Below are 15,440 nucleotides of genomic sequence, written 5' to 3'. Positions count from 1 at the left end.
GGGTGAGTCTTCTCTCCCCTGGGCCACACGGACCAAAACGGGTTTCTCCAGCTGGGCTAAGCCCGTGAGCAGATGCCAGTGGTTCCCAGTGACCCTGGATTTGATGAACACCCAGGCCCTCAACAAGGCAGTGGGGGCGCTTGCAGCCCTCAGCCTACAGACAGGGCTACCTTACACTGCCTAGTTCTGTTGGAAAAGAGCGACTGCTAATTTCCTTTCCACCCAGTTCTGCGCACAGCCTCAGTCCTCCTTTCTGCACAATTCTTCACCTTAAATACCTCGAAACCCAGGAGGGCCGTGCTGCTCAGCCTGGTCTGCACCCACCCCGCGCAGGATGGGGCCCTGGCCTCCCAGGGGGGCCTCTACTCCCCAGGAGCTGCCCTGCGGCTGGTGTCCTCTCCGCACTCACCGTCACGTGCTCGTAGTCCTGGCCCAGCTCGTGGGAGGCTGCCACCACCTCGCGCTCCTGGATCCACTGCTCCAGGTCGTCCAGCTCACGGCGCAGCTGGCACAGCCTCAGGTGCTCCTGCAGGCGCTCCCGCCGCTCCCCGGCCAGCTCCTTCAGGCCGGCGTACAGCTTGTCCACCTGGGCTTGGCGGATGGATATCCGCGTGCTGTGGGGGAGGGGGAGCGGCCCAGCACTTAGGATCCCCAGCTCGGATCCCCAGCTCGGATCCCCAGCCCCGATCCCCAGCTCGGATCCCCTGCTTGGATCCCCAGCTCGGATCCCCAGCCCCATCCCCAGCCCCGATCCCCTGCTCGGATCCCCAGCTCGGATCCCCTGCTCGGATCCCCAGCTCGGATCCCCAGCCTGCCCCGTAGAGTCCTGTCCCTCAGCCAACCAACGGCACCTTCCTGGACGGGTCTGTGTGCACGTACCCGGAGGCTCCATGATCCCTGCACCTTCTTGGAGCTGCTCCCCTCTCCCCCAGGCGCTGGATCCCCTGACGCCGCTGTGCTCACCTCTCTGGGTGGTCGTGGTCAATCATGTCTTGGCTGCTGGCTGCCAGCTGGTGGATGGTCTGGGCGTAGTCAGCCAGGGCTTGCTCCAATACCTGATGCTTCTTCACCTCGGCCTGGGCGCTCAGCTCATCCTGGGGACCGGACAGGGGGCATCAGGGAGGGTCACGGGGAGGAGAGAAGCAGGTGACAGCCTGGCTCTGCCCTGGCCCTCACCTTGGCTTTCTCCTGGCCCATCATGTGTAACTCCTGCTCCCCCATCCAGGCCTCGGCCTCGGCGGCATCTCGGTAGAACTGCTGGGCTCGCAGGGCCTCTTCGAGTCGCTTCCCTCGAAGCTCCAGCTCATGGCTCAGGCGCTTCCACATTTCCTGTAGCTCCGCCAGCTCCGGGCCTGCCGCGGCCGCACCCAGGGCGCGCTGCCGCTCCCGTAGGTCCGCAATCCGTGGCTCATGGCCTTGTATCTCCTTTTGCAGCGTCTGTTTTCCCAGCAGCAGAAGAGCACACACTGAATAGCTTGCTAAGGGACCCCCTTGCACCTACTCAACATCAGGCCCCCTCACACTCTTGCTTCTCCTCCTTCCTGAATCCTCTGCACTTCCCCTCCCTTCTGGCTCAAGGGTGTGGTGGTAAAGCTCCAATTCCATGATCTTCTCCTGAGGGAACCCACCCTCCGCGGCCGGCAAAGGCCAACCATGAAGTCTAGGGTCACACACGGCATCGAGGGGGAGCCAGAGAACCCCCCGGTCCTAGGAAAAACCATCTCCCTGTCCCAGGAGGCTCTTGGGACCTTGCCTTTTGCCTTTTGCCTCTGCCTCACCTGGTTTTTCTTCATGAGGAGCTGGACACTGGGCAGGTCCTTGCCATGCTCCCTGGAGCTGGCCATGGGCAGACGCTCCGTCACCCACAACTGAATGAGAAAGGAGGGGTGAGTGGAGGTCCGCAGGGCAAAGTAGAAGCTGGGAGCTGGCGAGCGGGTCAGCCTGGGGGAGGTGTTCTAGGGCTCCTGGTGTGTGTGCAGAAAACGACCATCTCTGGTTCTGGGGAAAAGGGACTTCCAGGGCATCCCCAAGTGTCCCTAGAGGGTTGGTTTTCAATGCCAAAGGGGAGGAGAACACGGCTGGCATTTCCCCAGCGCAAGGCAGGGGGCAGTTTGCCGTGGGGACGACGCTACCGGATCCCCGACCCTGGTGACTCACGATCTCGTCCTCCACATCCCGGTGGAACTGGTGCTGCTCGCGGGAGGCCTGCAGGCGCTGGCAGCGCTCCCTCATGGGCTGGCACAGGGCCCTGAACTTCTCCTCCACAGCCCGCGAGGTCCTCTCCACCTCCCCTGCACCCTGGTCTTCCTGGGCCAGAGCTTTGGCCTGGGCCTGGATGGCCTCCACCTCCTTCTCCCGCACAGCCATCTCCCGTTCCAGCATCTGCCGGCCGCAAGAGGAGGATGTTATCATCCCCGCGCTTCCACCATCAGCCTCAGAGGGGCCCCTCGTCAATATCACGCCCATCCTGATGACTTACCCTGGCTCAGCCCAGGGAGAGCATCCCTCCCGGCCTAGATAGTGGATCTCAAGCTTTAATATACATAGGAGTCCGGGGCATGGGGCCCCGATAACTGTGCCAGTTAGCAATCCATTGCCTCGCAGTCCCACATCCACCTTTCCTGCCCTGCTGGAGACATGGGAACTGGACCCTGGAGATATTTCTCCAGCAGCTGATGCAGTGCTGGGCCCTGCCAGTAGAGGGTGACGGAAGGACACCACAGGCACAGAGAGGAGGGCTTCTGCTTTTGGCTTTTCTTCCAGCGCCTACGCAAAACTGCCCAGGCTGTCCAGGAGACCCAGTGGCTATCTCCCCCCAGCAAGTTTCCCTGGCATCAGTGACGACGTCCTGCTGGCCAGCTTTGGCCTGCCAGCTTCAGACCTGCTCTGGCCCGTGATTCCCCAGCAAATTCCCAATGCCATTAGCGGGCCTCTGCCCTCGCCAAAGAGTTGCAGAACTGATCCTTGGGGTGTCTGAGAACCACCTCCCCAATCTCCAGAGCTACAGGCTGCCTCTCCTGTCTCCTGCATGCATCACTCCAGCAAAGGCTCCCGCGCACCTGCTGCTTCTTGAGCAGAATGTTGACGCTGGTGAGGTCCTTGCCGTAGTCGTCGGAGTGCAGCTGGGCCTGCAGGCTCAGCAGCCAGCTCTCCAGGGCAGAGCAGCTCTGGGCAAACAGCTCTGCCCGGTTGGCATCGAAGAGGCTGCGGGCCTTGGCCTGGGTGGTGGTCTCCAGCTCATCCCAGCGCCTGTGCAGGTCCTCCAGCTTCTCCGACACCAGGGCTTTCAGCTCTGGCTTCTCGAGGCTCAGCTCCCGCCCTTCCTGGGTGGTGGGGCAAAGAAGGGTAAGTGTCAGAATTAGACACCACAGCGCTGTACAGGCCAGAGAACTAAGGGGCAGCGGGGACCTAAGTGTGAGCAATAATTCCGAGTTCTTGTGTGCCCTCCTTAACATGCTCTTCTCGAAGGTTTGGACCTCCCTCTAAACTTCCCTACCTCACTGCTGATCACACTCAGCTCCCCTTCAAGGTCCAGCTCAAATCTCATGTCAACTAAGGAGCCTCTGCGATCTCCCCTATTTCGAGTTCCCTAGTGCTTGCCGTTTCTAGTGTTACATCGCACATGGTCTTGTGTTATTTGTTATCGTTTCATTTTTCTCAGCTCCTCACCCCTCACCTGACCTGTGGCAAGTGAATCTCTCCTGTCTCCTTTCTGCTAGGACTTTTGTTTCTGGGGAGGTGAGGGAAGCAGAGTCCCTCCACCTGCAGGCAAGGCAGTGACGGACGGAGTGGTGGACAAACAGCGTTTTGGTGCTTTGGTTGGGATGACTCTGACGCATGCTCGGCGCCCAGGGCGCCACCTTAGGACTGAGCACCAGTTGCCCACTGGGGTAGCCAGCGTGGCAGTGGGCCCTTTCCTGACTACCTACCCCGCTCCGTCTCAGCTGCCCACTGCCCACAGGGGTTTCCTATGACCAACTCCCATTTTAATGGCCTGCACGGGAAGCCCTGTTTCAGGGGCACAGAAATCACAACACGTAGTGTCAGAGTCTAACGCTGCTGGGGTAACTTCACAAACCTTCAGCACAATCCACACGTCGACACACAGTCCTTACGTGGTGATCAGGGCTTTTCATGACCATTTCTGGCCCAGGATTTTCCCACCTTTTCCTCCCTGGGGCCCCTTCACACGTCCTGTGTTCCTAGATTGGCTTACCCCTTGGCTCCTATAGACACCCACTTCCACCTCTCTGGTTTCCAGCTGCACTGTGTCTCTACCTAGAAATATCTTCCCTCCAGTATCTCTGCTCGTCCAAATCCCACTCATCCTTCACGCCTGCCCTGAGGCTCTGCTTCTAGGATTCCCACCCCGTCTCTCAGAGTCCAGGCTTTATTGGTTCTCTTACTGTGCTCCCACTATTCTGCTTTAGATTTAACTTATCTACTTGTGTATATGACTCAGATCCTGGCCACAGTGGCATCACCTCTCCCCCTCAATATACAAGGCTTTGCATATTGTAGCACCAAGTAAATGTCTGTGGAACAAACGGAAACACGGAATTCACACTGGTCTCCTTTTCTGCCCAACCAGTGTGCCCGAGGGAAGGAAAATATCTTTTATACACCGTGCAGCCCCTAGCAGAGTGCTGAGCACATATAATCTTGTCCAGCAACACCTGTTGAGTAGAAATAAAGTTTTGCCTGTGCTCAGCTCTTGAGGAAGAGCTGGGTGGGAGAGCAAATACCAGGAATAACAAGACCCAAAAGCAGGGGCTGGCAAACGGCGGCCCTGTTTTTATAAACCAAGTTTTGTTGGCACACAGCTACACTGGTCCATTTCTGTATTCCTGTGGCTGCTCTCCACTACGATGGCAGAGTTAAGCGGTCGCAGCAAGGCTGGCAAAGCCTGAAGTGCTCACCACCTGGCCTGTTGCAGAGGCAGGGCTGACCTGCGGAGGAGCGTCACCCTGCTCTGGACCCTGGAATAGTTGCTGCGTTGACCCAAATCCGCAGTTTGGCCCCTTACTCATTTGTATTTTCTCAACGTTCTGGAGTCACTGTCCCACCGACCTAGAACGTTTGTTCCTCAGGGTAGGATTTCCCACCTTGGAAGATTGGCATGGGAGGCCCCTGACCTCTGACCCTGAAGGAGCCACATCCCAAAGCCTGGGTCCTCCCCTGCACCGTGGCTGGGACCTGCCCAGAGGAGCCCCGGGGTCCCGTCCTGCTGCCCCGTCGCCCCGCTCACCTTGTCCACCTTGTCCAGCCAGTCCTTATTGGCGGCCAGCTCCGCCATGAACGCCTGGTGCTTCTGCCACTTTGTGTGCAGGTTGCGGGCCTCGTCGTAGGACACGTCCTGGGCCGTCAGCATCTTCTCATCGATCCAGAGTTTCAGCTGGACAGGCACAGAGCGGGGATGGAGAAAGGCACGTACATCTCAGAGGGAGGGAAGAGCGAGGCATGAAGCGGGGGCGGGTGAGCCGGGAGAAGTGGCGGATGTGGGAGAAGCTGGGCGGGGTTCGCCTGCTCAGGGGACGCGGCAATGGACTTGTTCTTGGCTCAGAGAGCCAGGGCGCCGTGGAAAGGGCGGCTGGGGCGTGTCGGAGGGGACGGGGGGGCGGGGGGGCGGTTGGGGAACCGAGCCTCACCTCATGACAATCTTGTAAGAAGTGCTGCTGCTCCCGGTTGTCCCGAAGACGCCCCAGAAGCTGCTGCACTGCTTCTTGATTCTTCCCGTGTCTGTAATGACAGCCCCTTGTGAAACTCTGAACTTGCTGTGAAGGGCTCATGACCCTCCAACTAACCCCGAAGCCTCAGTCCTCCTCCTCTGGGCACAGTGCCTTCCAGGTGCCTTGTAAAACAGCCAGAGTCCGATCCAGCGCCCAGCTCCCCTGGGTGACTTCATTTGGCTCCCGTGATGGAGGCAGAACTTCCCAGCCCATGGCTTAGGCCCTCTCTGACCACTGGGCTCTCCTTCCTCTACTTCTTGTCAGCCCTCCAGCCCCATCGGCCAGGCTGACCTCCGTGCTCTCCATCTTTGAGGCCACCCTACTTTCACTCATTTCCCTCTCGAACCCTCCATCGGCTTCGTCCTCATCATACCTCCTCTCGATGGAGTCCGCCTTCTCTCGGATCTTCTCGGCATGGATGTTGCCCTCAGACACCAGCTGCCGCCCGGCCTCCAGGAGCCCGCGGATCCGCTCCCCGTTGGCGTCCATGGTGCTCACGAAGTCTTCCAGCTTTTTTATGGTAGCGTCCGCAGCCTGGAGTGTCCCCGGCATCTCCGTGTGAGACAAAACGTATTCCTGTGTGGGAGGGGAGGTAGCCAGCTCGCGTCTCAAAGCAGAACTCGGTTCTCAGACACAGAGGCCACCCAGGGAGGGCAGGGCAGACCGCCCAGCCGTAGGTCAGGCGGAATGGTGCCTGACTGCGTGGAGTCTCAGGAAGTTATAGGGAGCTGGGCTGCAGAAGCTGTAACGGTCCAAATCCTATTCCACCCCCTTTCTAGCTACTGAGTCGGTTTCTGTAGTAATTATGTGACAAGCCAGTTTATGTCAATTTTGATAAGTCTTGGTCCATATTTTTCTAACATGTTCTTCCTGCCCATCCTGTTTCCTCAACTACCCCACCTGCTGCCGTATCCCTCCCCATCCACCTCTCTCCTTCACATGCCCCTGTCCCTGCTTCCCGCTTCGTCCTGACTCACGCCCTGGGCTCTCACCTGGCTGCTGAGCACGCCCTCGGCCTGGCGAGCATCCCGCAGGAACGCCTGGAAGCCATGGGCCTGGGCCAGGCAGCCCTGCCGGCTCTCCCACATGCGGCCCAGCTCCTCCCAGCCGGTTCCCAGGGCTTCGAGTCGCTGCCGTAGGAAGAGGCACTGGGGATCGGCCTGGTCCCGGGTCACCTCCTCACCCAAGGCCCGCAGCCGGCTGTACTCGCTCTGGGCCCGCTCCACCTCTCCCCGCAGCGCTGCGTGTTGGGCCAGGAGGGCCTCTGCCTCAGGCAGGGTGGCCGGCCCGTCTTCAGAGGCCACAGCAGTCTGCGTGCGACCCAGCCACGCCTGGAAGTCATCTAAGCTGCGCAGGAAGTCCTGCAGCCGCCGTGCCTCACCCAGCGACTCCTCCCGACGTCTCATGGTGGCCCTGAGGTCCTCCCAGCCAGCTTGCACCTCTCCAAGCCGGGTGCGGATGGCAGAGCTTTGGGCGGGGTGGTCAGCAGCCAGGGCATTTGCCTCTCGAGTCAGTTCACCCACCCGGGTGGCGATGGCCTCCAGGTCCCGCTCGGTGCCGGCCAGCTTGCGCTGCAGCGCCAGCACCCCAGCCAGGTCATTGCCCAGGCCCTGGGTGGACTCGATGACCTTGGTCTTTTCTCTCATCCAGGCCTGGGTCTCCGTGCACTCCAGGTGGTAGTTCTGGATGCTCAGGGCTGATGTCAGAGCTGCCTTCTTGCCATCCGCCAGGGACCGAAACTGCTGCCACCTGAGAGTGGAGGGAGGGTCTGATGTCTGGAGTGGCTCAGCTTCCCCGCCCTGTCCAGGTACATCTGGAAGCTTCTTCCCTGCCTCTCTCTCCCCACCCCCTCCATCCTCTTGTCTCCATCTTGATTGCTCCCTGTCCAGGCTCCAGCCTCTTCACACAACCTTGCCCCCTTTTATCTTTCATCATCCCCTACCCCCAGCATCTTCCAGGCCACCTTCCCACCACATTTCTGACCTCCATTCCATGCCCTACAGAACTCTTCTGGCTGCCAGCCCATCTGCTGTGTCCTCTCTCAGCTCCCTAGTCCCGCCCTCCAGCCACCTGTGGTTGAGCTGCTTCTGGGTGTTGACGATGCTGTCCTTGCCCGCGGGGTTGGCCTGCAGCAACTGCTCTGCGATGGTGTTCACGGCAGTAATTCGAGCTGCGAGGGCATTCATTTCTGGCTCCAGGGTCTCGAACCTGAGGGGGTGGCAGAGCCCGGTAAGATCGGCAGGAGGTGGTGACGCACCTGCAACCTCCCTAGACACCACTGGGAACTCCTCTCCGTCAGCATGAAGCTTGTTTACAGGAGCCTCTCACCTCTCACCTCCAAGGCTCATAGTCTCTGTGGCTCAAGGGGGAGCCCCCAACTCCCCTAAACAAGTAGGAAAACGGTCATCTCTAGAGTTGCTCAAAAAGATGTGAAAGTTAAAGGCCAGGAACAGCTGCACAAGTTAACTAATCCTGGCACAGGGCCCCAGCCTTCGCCAGAGCCTACCTTAGTCCTCTGGGCCTTACACCTTAGCTGCCTATCTGGGGTCCATGTTAAAAATGAACCGATAACCAAAAATATGTGACTGATAAAGATGGGAAGCATATTTTCTCCCAGGGACATTTTACATTCTCAGAGATTGTCAGCAAACATTTTCCGTAAAGGGCCACATAGTAAATAGTTTAGGATTGTGGGCCATACGGTCTTTGTCACAAGTATTCAGCTCTGCTACCTTCGGATGATGTGTAGATGAATGAGTGTGGCTCTGTTCCAATAAAGCTTTATTTACAAACACAGGCTGTGGGCCGAATTTGGCCCAAGAGTTGTAGTTTGCCAACCCGTCATGGGATAATTTGAAAACTACTTTTAAAACCACCAAGAAATCTGGCTATAGAGTGAGTAGTAGAGGACAGTAAGGCATTGCTAATATTGTTCTGTGTAATAATGATATCGTGGTTCTATAAAAAATACGAACACTTATTATTCTGTAAATCAAGCTACTTCATGAGGTCCATCAGTGTCTCTATCTAAAGGTTTATAACTTCAAAGCCTTAGCTATTTTAAGTCCACACACACAATTAAAAAAATAAGTTTAAGAATACTTCCTCATATTTCTTAAAGGATGCATCCTGGAGAATGTAGAGATAAAATAATAATATTGGGGATTGGCTTTTGAAAAGGAAAATGAATCCAATAGAGCAAGATATTAACAACTACTGAACCCGGGTGGAGGCTATATAGGAGTTTGTTGCACAATCTTTTCTACTTTTGAGTATGTTTAGCGGTTTTCATTAAAACAACAAAAAACCAGACTCAGAGGGATATAGCAAGAGCAGGCAGTTTCCAGTGGGACCTGCCATGCCTGTCCCCAGCCCCCCAGCTCACAAGGCCATTCCAGAGGGAGCCTGCAGGGGGCCTACCTTTGCTGCACCACCTCCAGGTCCTCCAGGCGCTCGGGCAGGGTGAGCCCGTTGAGCCACTGCTCCTTCTCCTCCACCCACAGCCCGCAGGCCCCGGCCTCGCTGAGCATGGTGTAGCGTGCCAGGGCCGCCTCCAGGGCCCTCGCCCGCTCGCCCGCCCGGGCCTGCAGCTCCTCGTAGTGCCGCTCCAGGGTGGGCACCCGGCCCTGCACCTCGGGCGTGCGGCTCAGTGCCAGAGGCAGAGCGGCAGCCTGTTCCCTCAGGGCGTCCAGGGTTGGCCGGTGGCCTCGGATCTCCTCCTCCAGGGCCCGATGCTGCCGGGCCAGGGCCTGCGTGGAGAACTCGTCGTGTCCCAGCTCCGGGCTAGACACCAGGCGCAGCGCGTCCACCAGCCAGGCCTCCATGTCGTTTGCATCCGCCTGGAACTGGTAGAGGCTGGCGGCCTGGGCCAGCCGCTGGGCCCGCTCCTCCGCCAGAGCCTCCAGCCGCTCCCACTGGGCCTGCAGCTCAGCTGCCCGGGCCGCGGCCTGGCCTGCCCCGGGGTGGCCCTCGGCCACTAACTGCTGGCCCTGCTCCAGGGTGAGCTTCAAGGGCCCCAGCCGGCCGCTCATCTCGCCCCGCAGGGCCGTGTGCTTGTTGAGCAGGCGGAGGACGCCGGTCAGGTCCCGGCCGGTTTCGGCCGAGGCCAGCAGGTGCTGCTGCTCCCGCACCCAGGCCTCGGCCTCGCCCGCCTCCCAGAGGAAACGCCAGAGGCGCCGGGACTCCTCCAGGCGGGCCCGCCTGGCCGCGGCCAACCGGCACAGGGCCTCGTAGGTCTGCTCCAGGGCGGCCACCCGCTCTGACACCAGCTGCGGGTCGCACGGCTTGTACTCTGAAAAAGCCAAGATGCGGGGTTCAGAGCTGTAAGGTGGCCCTCCTGTTGCCCACCCATCTCCGGTCTCAAACCCTCACTCTACTCCCTAGGGCTCCCTCCCTCGTTCTGTCACCCACCATCCACCCATCATCCTTCCTGTCCCAGATCTTCCCAGTCTTGTTCTTCATGCTTCAGCTCATAATGCTCCTTCCCAGCCCCTCCCGTTTCCAGTTCCTCCCCCAGTTCTCACCCTTTCCTGGGTCACAGAAGCGCAGGGCAGAGGCACTGACAGCCCGCACCCTCTCAGCCTGCGCGGCGATGTCCGCTTCCACCAGCTCGTGTAGCTGCAGCAGGTCCTCCACTCCAGCCAGGTGCTTGCCCAGGTCCTGGGACTGCAGCCGGCCCTGCCAGGCACACCAGGCACATCGATGCCCATCTGAGAGCCACCCAGGTCCTCCTCCCCAGGCCTCTTTCAGCCCCGCCACACACCTGTGCTAACCTCACTCCGTTTTCCTGGATCAATCGCACCTCCCGAACTCTCTGAGCGGCTCCTGGTGTCACACCCAGGTGAACACACCTGCTCCCATCTGTGAGCCCTCACACACATAGGGACACCCCAGTACTGTCCTGGCACCCTGGCCTCTCTGTACACAACTCGCCTCCTGTGGCAGGACCCTCTTCCTAAATCCTGCTCCTGGAATCTCCGCTCTGACTCATTTTCTCGGCCCCAGAATTATCGCCTCCTATTATCATCAGCATCTAGTAATCGTCAGCACCTCTCCAGACCCCTCCTTCTCCCCATCTGTCGCCTAGATCCCTGCAGCAGCCTCGAACCCGTTTCTCGGCTCCCCTCTGGCTGCCCACAGACCTTCACATGGTCAAAGTGGCCTTTCTAAAAACAAAGTGGAATCATGTCTCTCCCCTTCTCAAACCCTTCTGATCACTTTTAAGACTCCATGGCACTATTATGTGTCTCTCTCACATTGATGCTTCTCTCTCTCTCTGTCTCTACCCTTCCCATCCACTCTCTCTAAAAATCAGTGGAAGAATATTCCTGGGGTGAGGATTAAAAAAAAGAAAAAAAAGCCCGGCCAGTGTGCCTCAGTGGTTGAGCGTCAGCCCATGAACCAGGAGATCATGGTTTGATTTATGGTCAGGGCACATGCCCAGGTTTTGGGCTTGATCTCCAGTAGGGGGCGTGAGGAGGCAGCTGATGGATGATTTTCTCATCACTGATGTTTCTATCTCTTTCTTCCTCTCCCTTCCTCTCTCTGAAATCAATAAAAATATATATTTTTTAAAAAGGCTCCATGTTACTATGAATAAAATCCAAACTCCTGCCTTAGCCGGTTTGGCTCAGTGGATAGAGCATTGGCCTGCGGACCAAAGGGTCCCTGATTCGATTCCCGTCAAGGGCACACACCTCGGTTACAAGCTCCTCCCCGGCCTGGGCCCTGGTCAGGGCTTGTGCAGGAGACAACCAATCGATGTGTTTCTCACATCAATGTTTCTCTCTGTCTTTCCTTCTCTCTTACACTCTCCCTAAAAATCAATGGAAAAAATGTCCTCGGGTGAGGATTAACAACAACAAAAATAATAATCCAAACTCCCTGACCAGGCCTGTAAGGCCTTAGTGAGCTGAGCTGGCCACTGCCTTCCTTGTCCCATGCCCCTGCCCCCGCCCCGTCCCCTCTCGTGCTGAACACGCCAGGCTGCAAGGGCCAGGGCCTTTGCTAGGTGCGCCTTCTGCCTGGGAATCCTCTCCTCAGCCCTCCCTGTGCTGGCTCCTTGCGCTATTCTGAGCTCAGCTTGAAGGCGTTTTCTCAGCGAGAAAGGGAACCACAGCCCCGCTCGTCTCCCCGGCGGTTTTATGTGCACCTGCTCTTTTGTTTGTTGATGGGTCCATGGTTTTATCCTCTGTCTCCTCCCACTAGAACAGTGACGGCGAACCTATGACACGTGTGTCAGAGGTGACATGCGAACTCATTTTTTTGGTTGATTTTTCTTTGTTAAATGGCATTTAAATAAATAAAATAAATATCAAAAATATAAGTCTTTGTTTTACTATGGTTGCGAATATCAAAAAATTTCTATACGTGATGTGGCACCAGAGTTAAGTTAGGGTTTTTCAAAATGCTGACACGCCGAGCTCAAAAGGTTCGCCACGACTGCTCTAGAACACGAACCCATGAGGACAGGGACCTGTTTGCTCTGTTCATCTACCTGGGGACAGGGCCCTGCTCTGGAACACACTCTGTGAAGATCAGCCCAGCACGGGAGGGACTGTACCCCCACAATCCCGATCCCCGCACCTTCATCTCGTCCATCCAGTCCATGAGGTAGAGCAGGTCCTGAAACACCTTCTGCAGCTCCAGGCTGACGAGGAGCCGCTCCCGCCGGGCAGCCACCATCTGCCGCAGGAAGTCCCAGAGCCGCGCCACGTTGTGCTGCCGCGCGGAGATGCGCTTGATGTCGTGGTAGCGCTCGGCGGCCAGCTCAGCGGCCACGGCGTCCACAGCCTGCACCCGGCCACTGTAGGCCACGATGTCCGTCTCAATGGCTTCATGCTTCCGCACCGCTGCCTCCACGGCCGCCAGCTCCAGCCCAAAGTTGTCCTGGGACAGGGAGGGGAGGTTGGGAGCTCAGGAAGCTCTGCTCATCCCGCTACCTCTGCCCCTCCCACCCCCCACCCCGCCAGCACTTCGGCTGCAAGATGCCAACCCCATGAGGTGGCTCTCAGTTTCCTCTCTATCCCATCTCATCCTGTCTCGCCAACCCCTTCTCCTGCTCAAGCCTCTGACCCCGGCTCCTGGGATTCTTGGTCTTTTTATCCACGGGATGGACTTCGTGTTTCATTAGCTCCCCACCCCGCAGGGCTCTTATCCACCACCCTCTCCCCGCTTCTCCCCCGCAGCCTGGACAGGCCAAGAGCCCCTGTTCTACCTGGGACACGAGGCGCTGGTTCTCGCTGAGCCAGGTCTCCCGCATCGCGGCCTTGCGGTCGAAGCGGGCGGCCAGCTGCTCCAGCTTCTCCTGGCGGATCAGCTCGGTGCGCAGGGCCAACTCGCGCTCATGCTCGGCCTTCTCCAGCCGCTCCCAGGCCTGCGAGGTGGGACAGGATCAGTGCTGGAGGGCCAGGGCTCAGGAAGGAGGGGTCACTGGGGCTGGGCACATGGTGCGCCCCGGGGAAGCGCGGTCTAGTGCATCTGCGGAATGCGCTCAGTTAGACGCCGGTGCATGGAGATGTGAGAAGCAGGGGCACCTGAGCGCAGTAGCCTCGGGAAAACTACGCCTGCTTCAGGCAAGGACCGAGGGGACCGGGAACAATGGAAACCGCTGGATTTGTGTGTGTGTGTGGGGGGGGGGGGGAGGGGACGGTGGGTGACCCCTATTACTTTTATTAATCATCAGGCTGAACAAGATAAGAGACTAGGGCATGATTTTATTATGTGAACTCACATGGAGAGGCAGAGGGAGGAGGAAGGGGGGGGGGTGCAGGACGCATGAGAGAATGTGTGAGTCACGTCTGCACCAGGGAGGGGTGTGGGCATCGGGGACCAGAGTTCAAGTTGGGGCCGTAGGGGCTGGTGCCAAGGGTGGGACACCCGTGGGATGGGAAGGGGAGGTGGTGGACCTTGTTGATGTCAGAGATGAGCCGGCCCTCGCGGGGCGTGTACACCTTCTGGTTGTTGGCCCGCAGCTTGCTCTGGATGGTGAAGAGCAGCACTTCCAGGTTCCCTTTCTCTGTGAACCTAGGACAGAAGGCCGGGGTGGGGTCAGAGTCAAAGGTCACAGGGGGAGGGGGGAACAGGGACTCCACATTCTACAATGAAGTGTCCTGTGCCGATTTTCTTCCCATAAAAGCAACACATGAAAGACAGAGAATACTGGCGAATCAAAAGAACGTAATTTAAAAACACCTGAAAACCACCCAGAAATGGCCCATTACCCACTGGCACGCACTTGCTTCATTTTCGTTTTACACAGATGGGCTCGGATCATAGCTGTGGCTAACATTGGTCCAGGACTCTCTCACGGTGGGGCAGGCCTTCTTCCAAGGACTTTACACACATTGCTTAGTTCTCCCGGCTAGCTACATCCTCCTATCACCCCCATTTTCCAGATGAGAACACTGAGGCACGGAGAGGGTAACAACTCACAACCATTAAGTTGAAGAGCCAGGATTTGAACGCAGGCACTTTGAACCTGAACTTAGCCCTTTGCTCTCTGTTGTCCACAAATAACTGTTTTGTAAACTGTCATGAACATCTTTTTAGCCAATCGACACATTTCTTCAACGTAAGTGTCAGTGGTTGTGACTTATTTTTCTTTTACAGAGGTCACGCTGGTGAACATCCTTGAAGCTACATCTTTGTTCAATGCCCAGAAGAGGATTTTCTGGGTCAAATCATTCCCTGGAATGTATAGGAATAGATGTTTTCTGGATTAATTCTAGCTTTGGAACTGAAGCATACTAACTCCAAAAGAGCTCCATAATAGGAAAACAGACATTTTAGCATACACTGTATAGAACTGCCTAACAGCAGTTCCATCCTTGAAAAGAGTTAATTTCTAAAATATATAGGGTGTCCCCCCAGAATGTATACACACACTTTGAATAATTATAAAGGCAGTGTTTATTAAAATACATTTCACTTTTTCAAATGTATACACACTTTAACAGCCGATAGCTATTATAGCTATTATAGCTATCTGCTGTTAAAGTGTATATACATTCCTGGGGGACACCCTGTATAGATGATAAGAACCTCTGCAATGTGCAAGCTACTAGCCACACTCCTGTGTTGCGTGTCAGGTCTAATCCCCTGACCCGGTCCCTAAGCTGGGGCCCTGACCAGTATCTGAGTGAATTGCACTGACTCTACCTCCCTTGGCAATCATCTCCACAGCCTGATTTTTTTGTAATGGATAATCATTTAAGAATTCATTCGGGGGACTGCTTCTAGTGCTTTGAGCCGAGGGAGATGAGCCTCCCCTGCATCTATGCACTGCCAAATTTCCCTCCTGAAAGGCCATCCTAATTTAGCTTCCTCTCGGGTGAGCACAGCTCAGGGCGGCCTGCTGCGGCAAGGAGCGGCCCAGGGGCACTTACTTGGGCGGCTTCTCCACGGTGCGGTAAGAATTGAAGGACTGCAGCTGGTTCTGGACCCCGCTCAGGGAGTTGGCCAGCTGCCGGTCATTGAGGGTCACGATCGTTTGCTCGATCCACTGCAGCAGCTCTGAGGCCAGGGACTCATACTTCTCCACCAGGCGCTCGGCCTCCATGGCGTGGTCCAGCACCTGCGAGACAGTGACGTGGGGTCCTGTCCACGGGCCCCGGGCCCAGCCCTGCAGCTCCACCCTGCCCCTGCTTGAGGGGGGTAAGACCCTGAGGCCAGGCCTTCTCTGGCCTTTACACCTACTGCCCCGCGGTGGAC

General features: G+C 57.4%; 1 protein-coding gene across 7 annotated transcripts in view; it reads right to left on the bottom strand.

Moving 5' to 3' along the window:
* SPTBN2 (spectrin beta, non-erythrocytic 2) overlaps positions 1–15,440 on the bottom strand; it is a 51,426-nt gene that overhangs the window by 5,848 nt on the left and 30,138 nt on the right. For all 7 annotated transcript variants that reach the window (XM_059709944.1, XM_059709950.1, XM_059709946.1 and 4 more), the window contains 17 exons: positions 15,116–15,303; positions 13,637–13,754; positions 12,946–13,104; positions 12,315–12,617; positions 10,253–10,406; positions 9,150–10,020; positions 7,800–7,937; positions 6,722–7,478; positions 6,103–6,305; positions 5,649–5,739; positions 5,249–5,395; positions 3,060–3,323; positions 2,158–2,382; positions 1,779–1,868; positions 1,177–1,437; positions 964–1,094; positions 410–614 (listed from right to left, as the gene is read on the bottom strand). In XM_059709944.1, the coding sequence (XP_059565927.1) occupies positions 410–614; positions 964–1,094; positions 1,177–1,437; positions 1,779–1,868; positions 2,158–2,382; positions 3,060–3,323; positions 5,249–5,395; positions 5,649–5,739; positions 6,103–6,305; positions 6,722–7,478; positions 7,800–7,937; positions 9,150–10,020; positions 10,253–10,406; positions 12,315–12,617; positions 12,946–13,104; positions 13,637–13,754; positions 15,116–15,303 (4,305 nt within the window). The remainder of the gene's footprint in view (positions 1–409; positions 615–963; positions 1,095–1,176; positions 1,438–1,778; positions 1,869–2,157; positions 2,383–3,059; positions 3,324–5,248; positions 5,396–5,648; positions 5,740–6,102; positions 6,306–6,721; positions 7,479–7,799; positions 7,938–9,149; positions 10,021–10,252; positions 10,407–12,314; positions 12,618–12,945; positions 13,105–13,636; positions 13,755–15,115; positions 15,304–15,440) is intronic.

Source organism: Myotis daubentonii, chromosome 9 (genome assembly GCF_963259705.1).
Source record: "Myotis daubentonii chromosome 9, mMyoDau2.1, whole genome shotgun sequence".
Taxonomy (NCBI): Eukaryota; Metazoa; Chordata; class Mammalia; order Chiroptera; family Vespertilionidae; genus Myotis; species Myotis daubentonii.
This window is presented reverse-complemented; position numbering and strand designations above follow the sequence as displayed.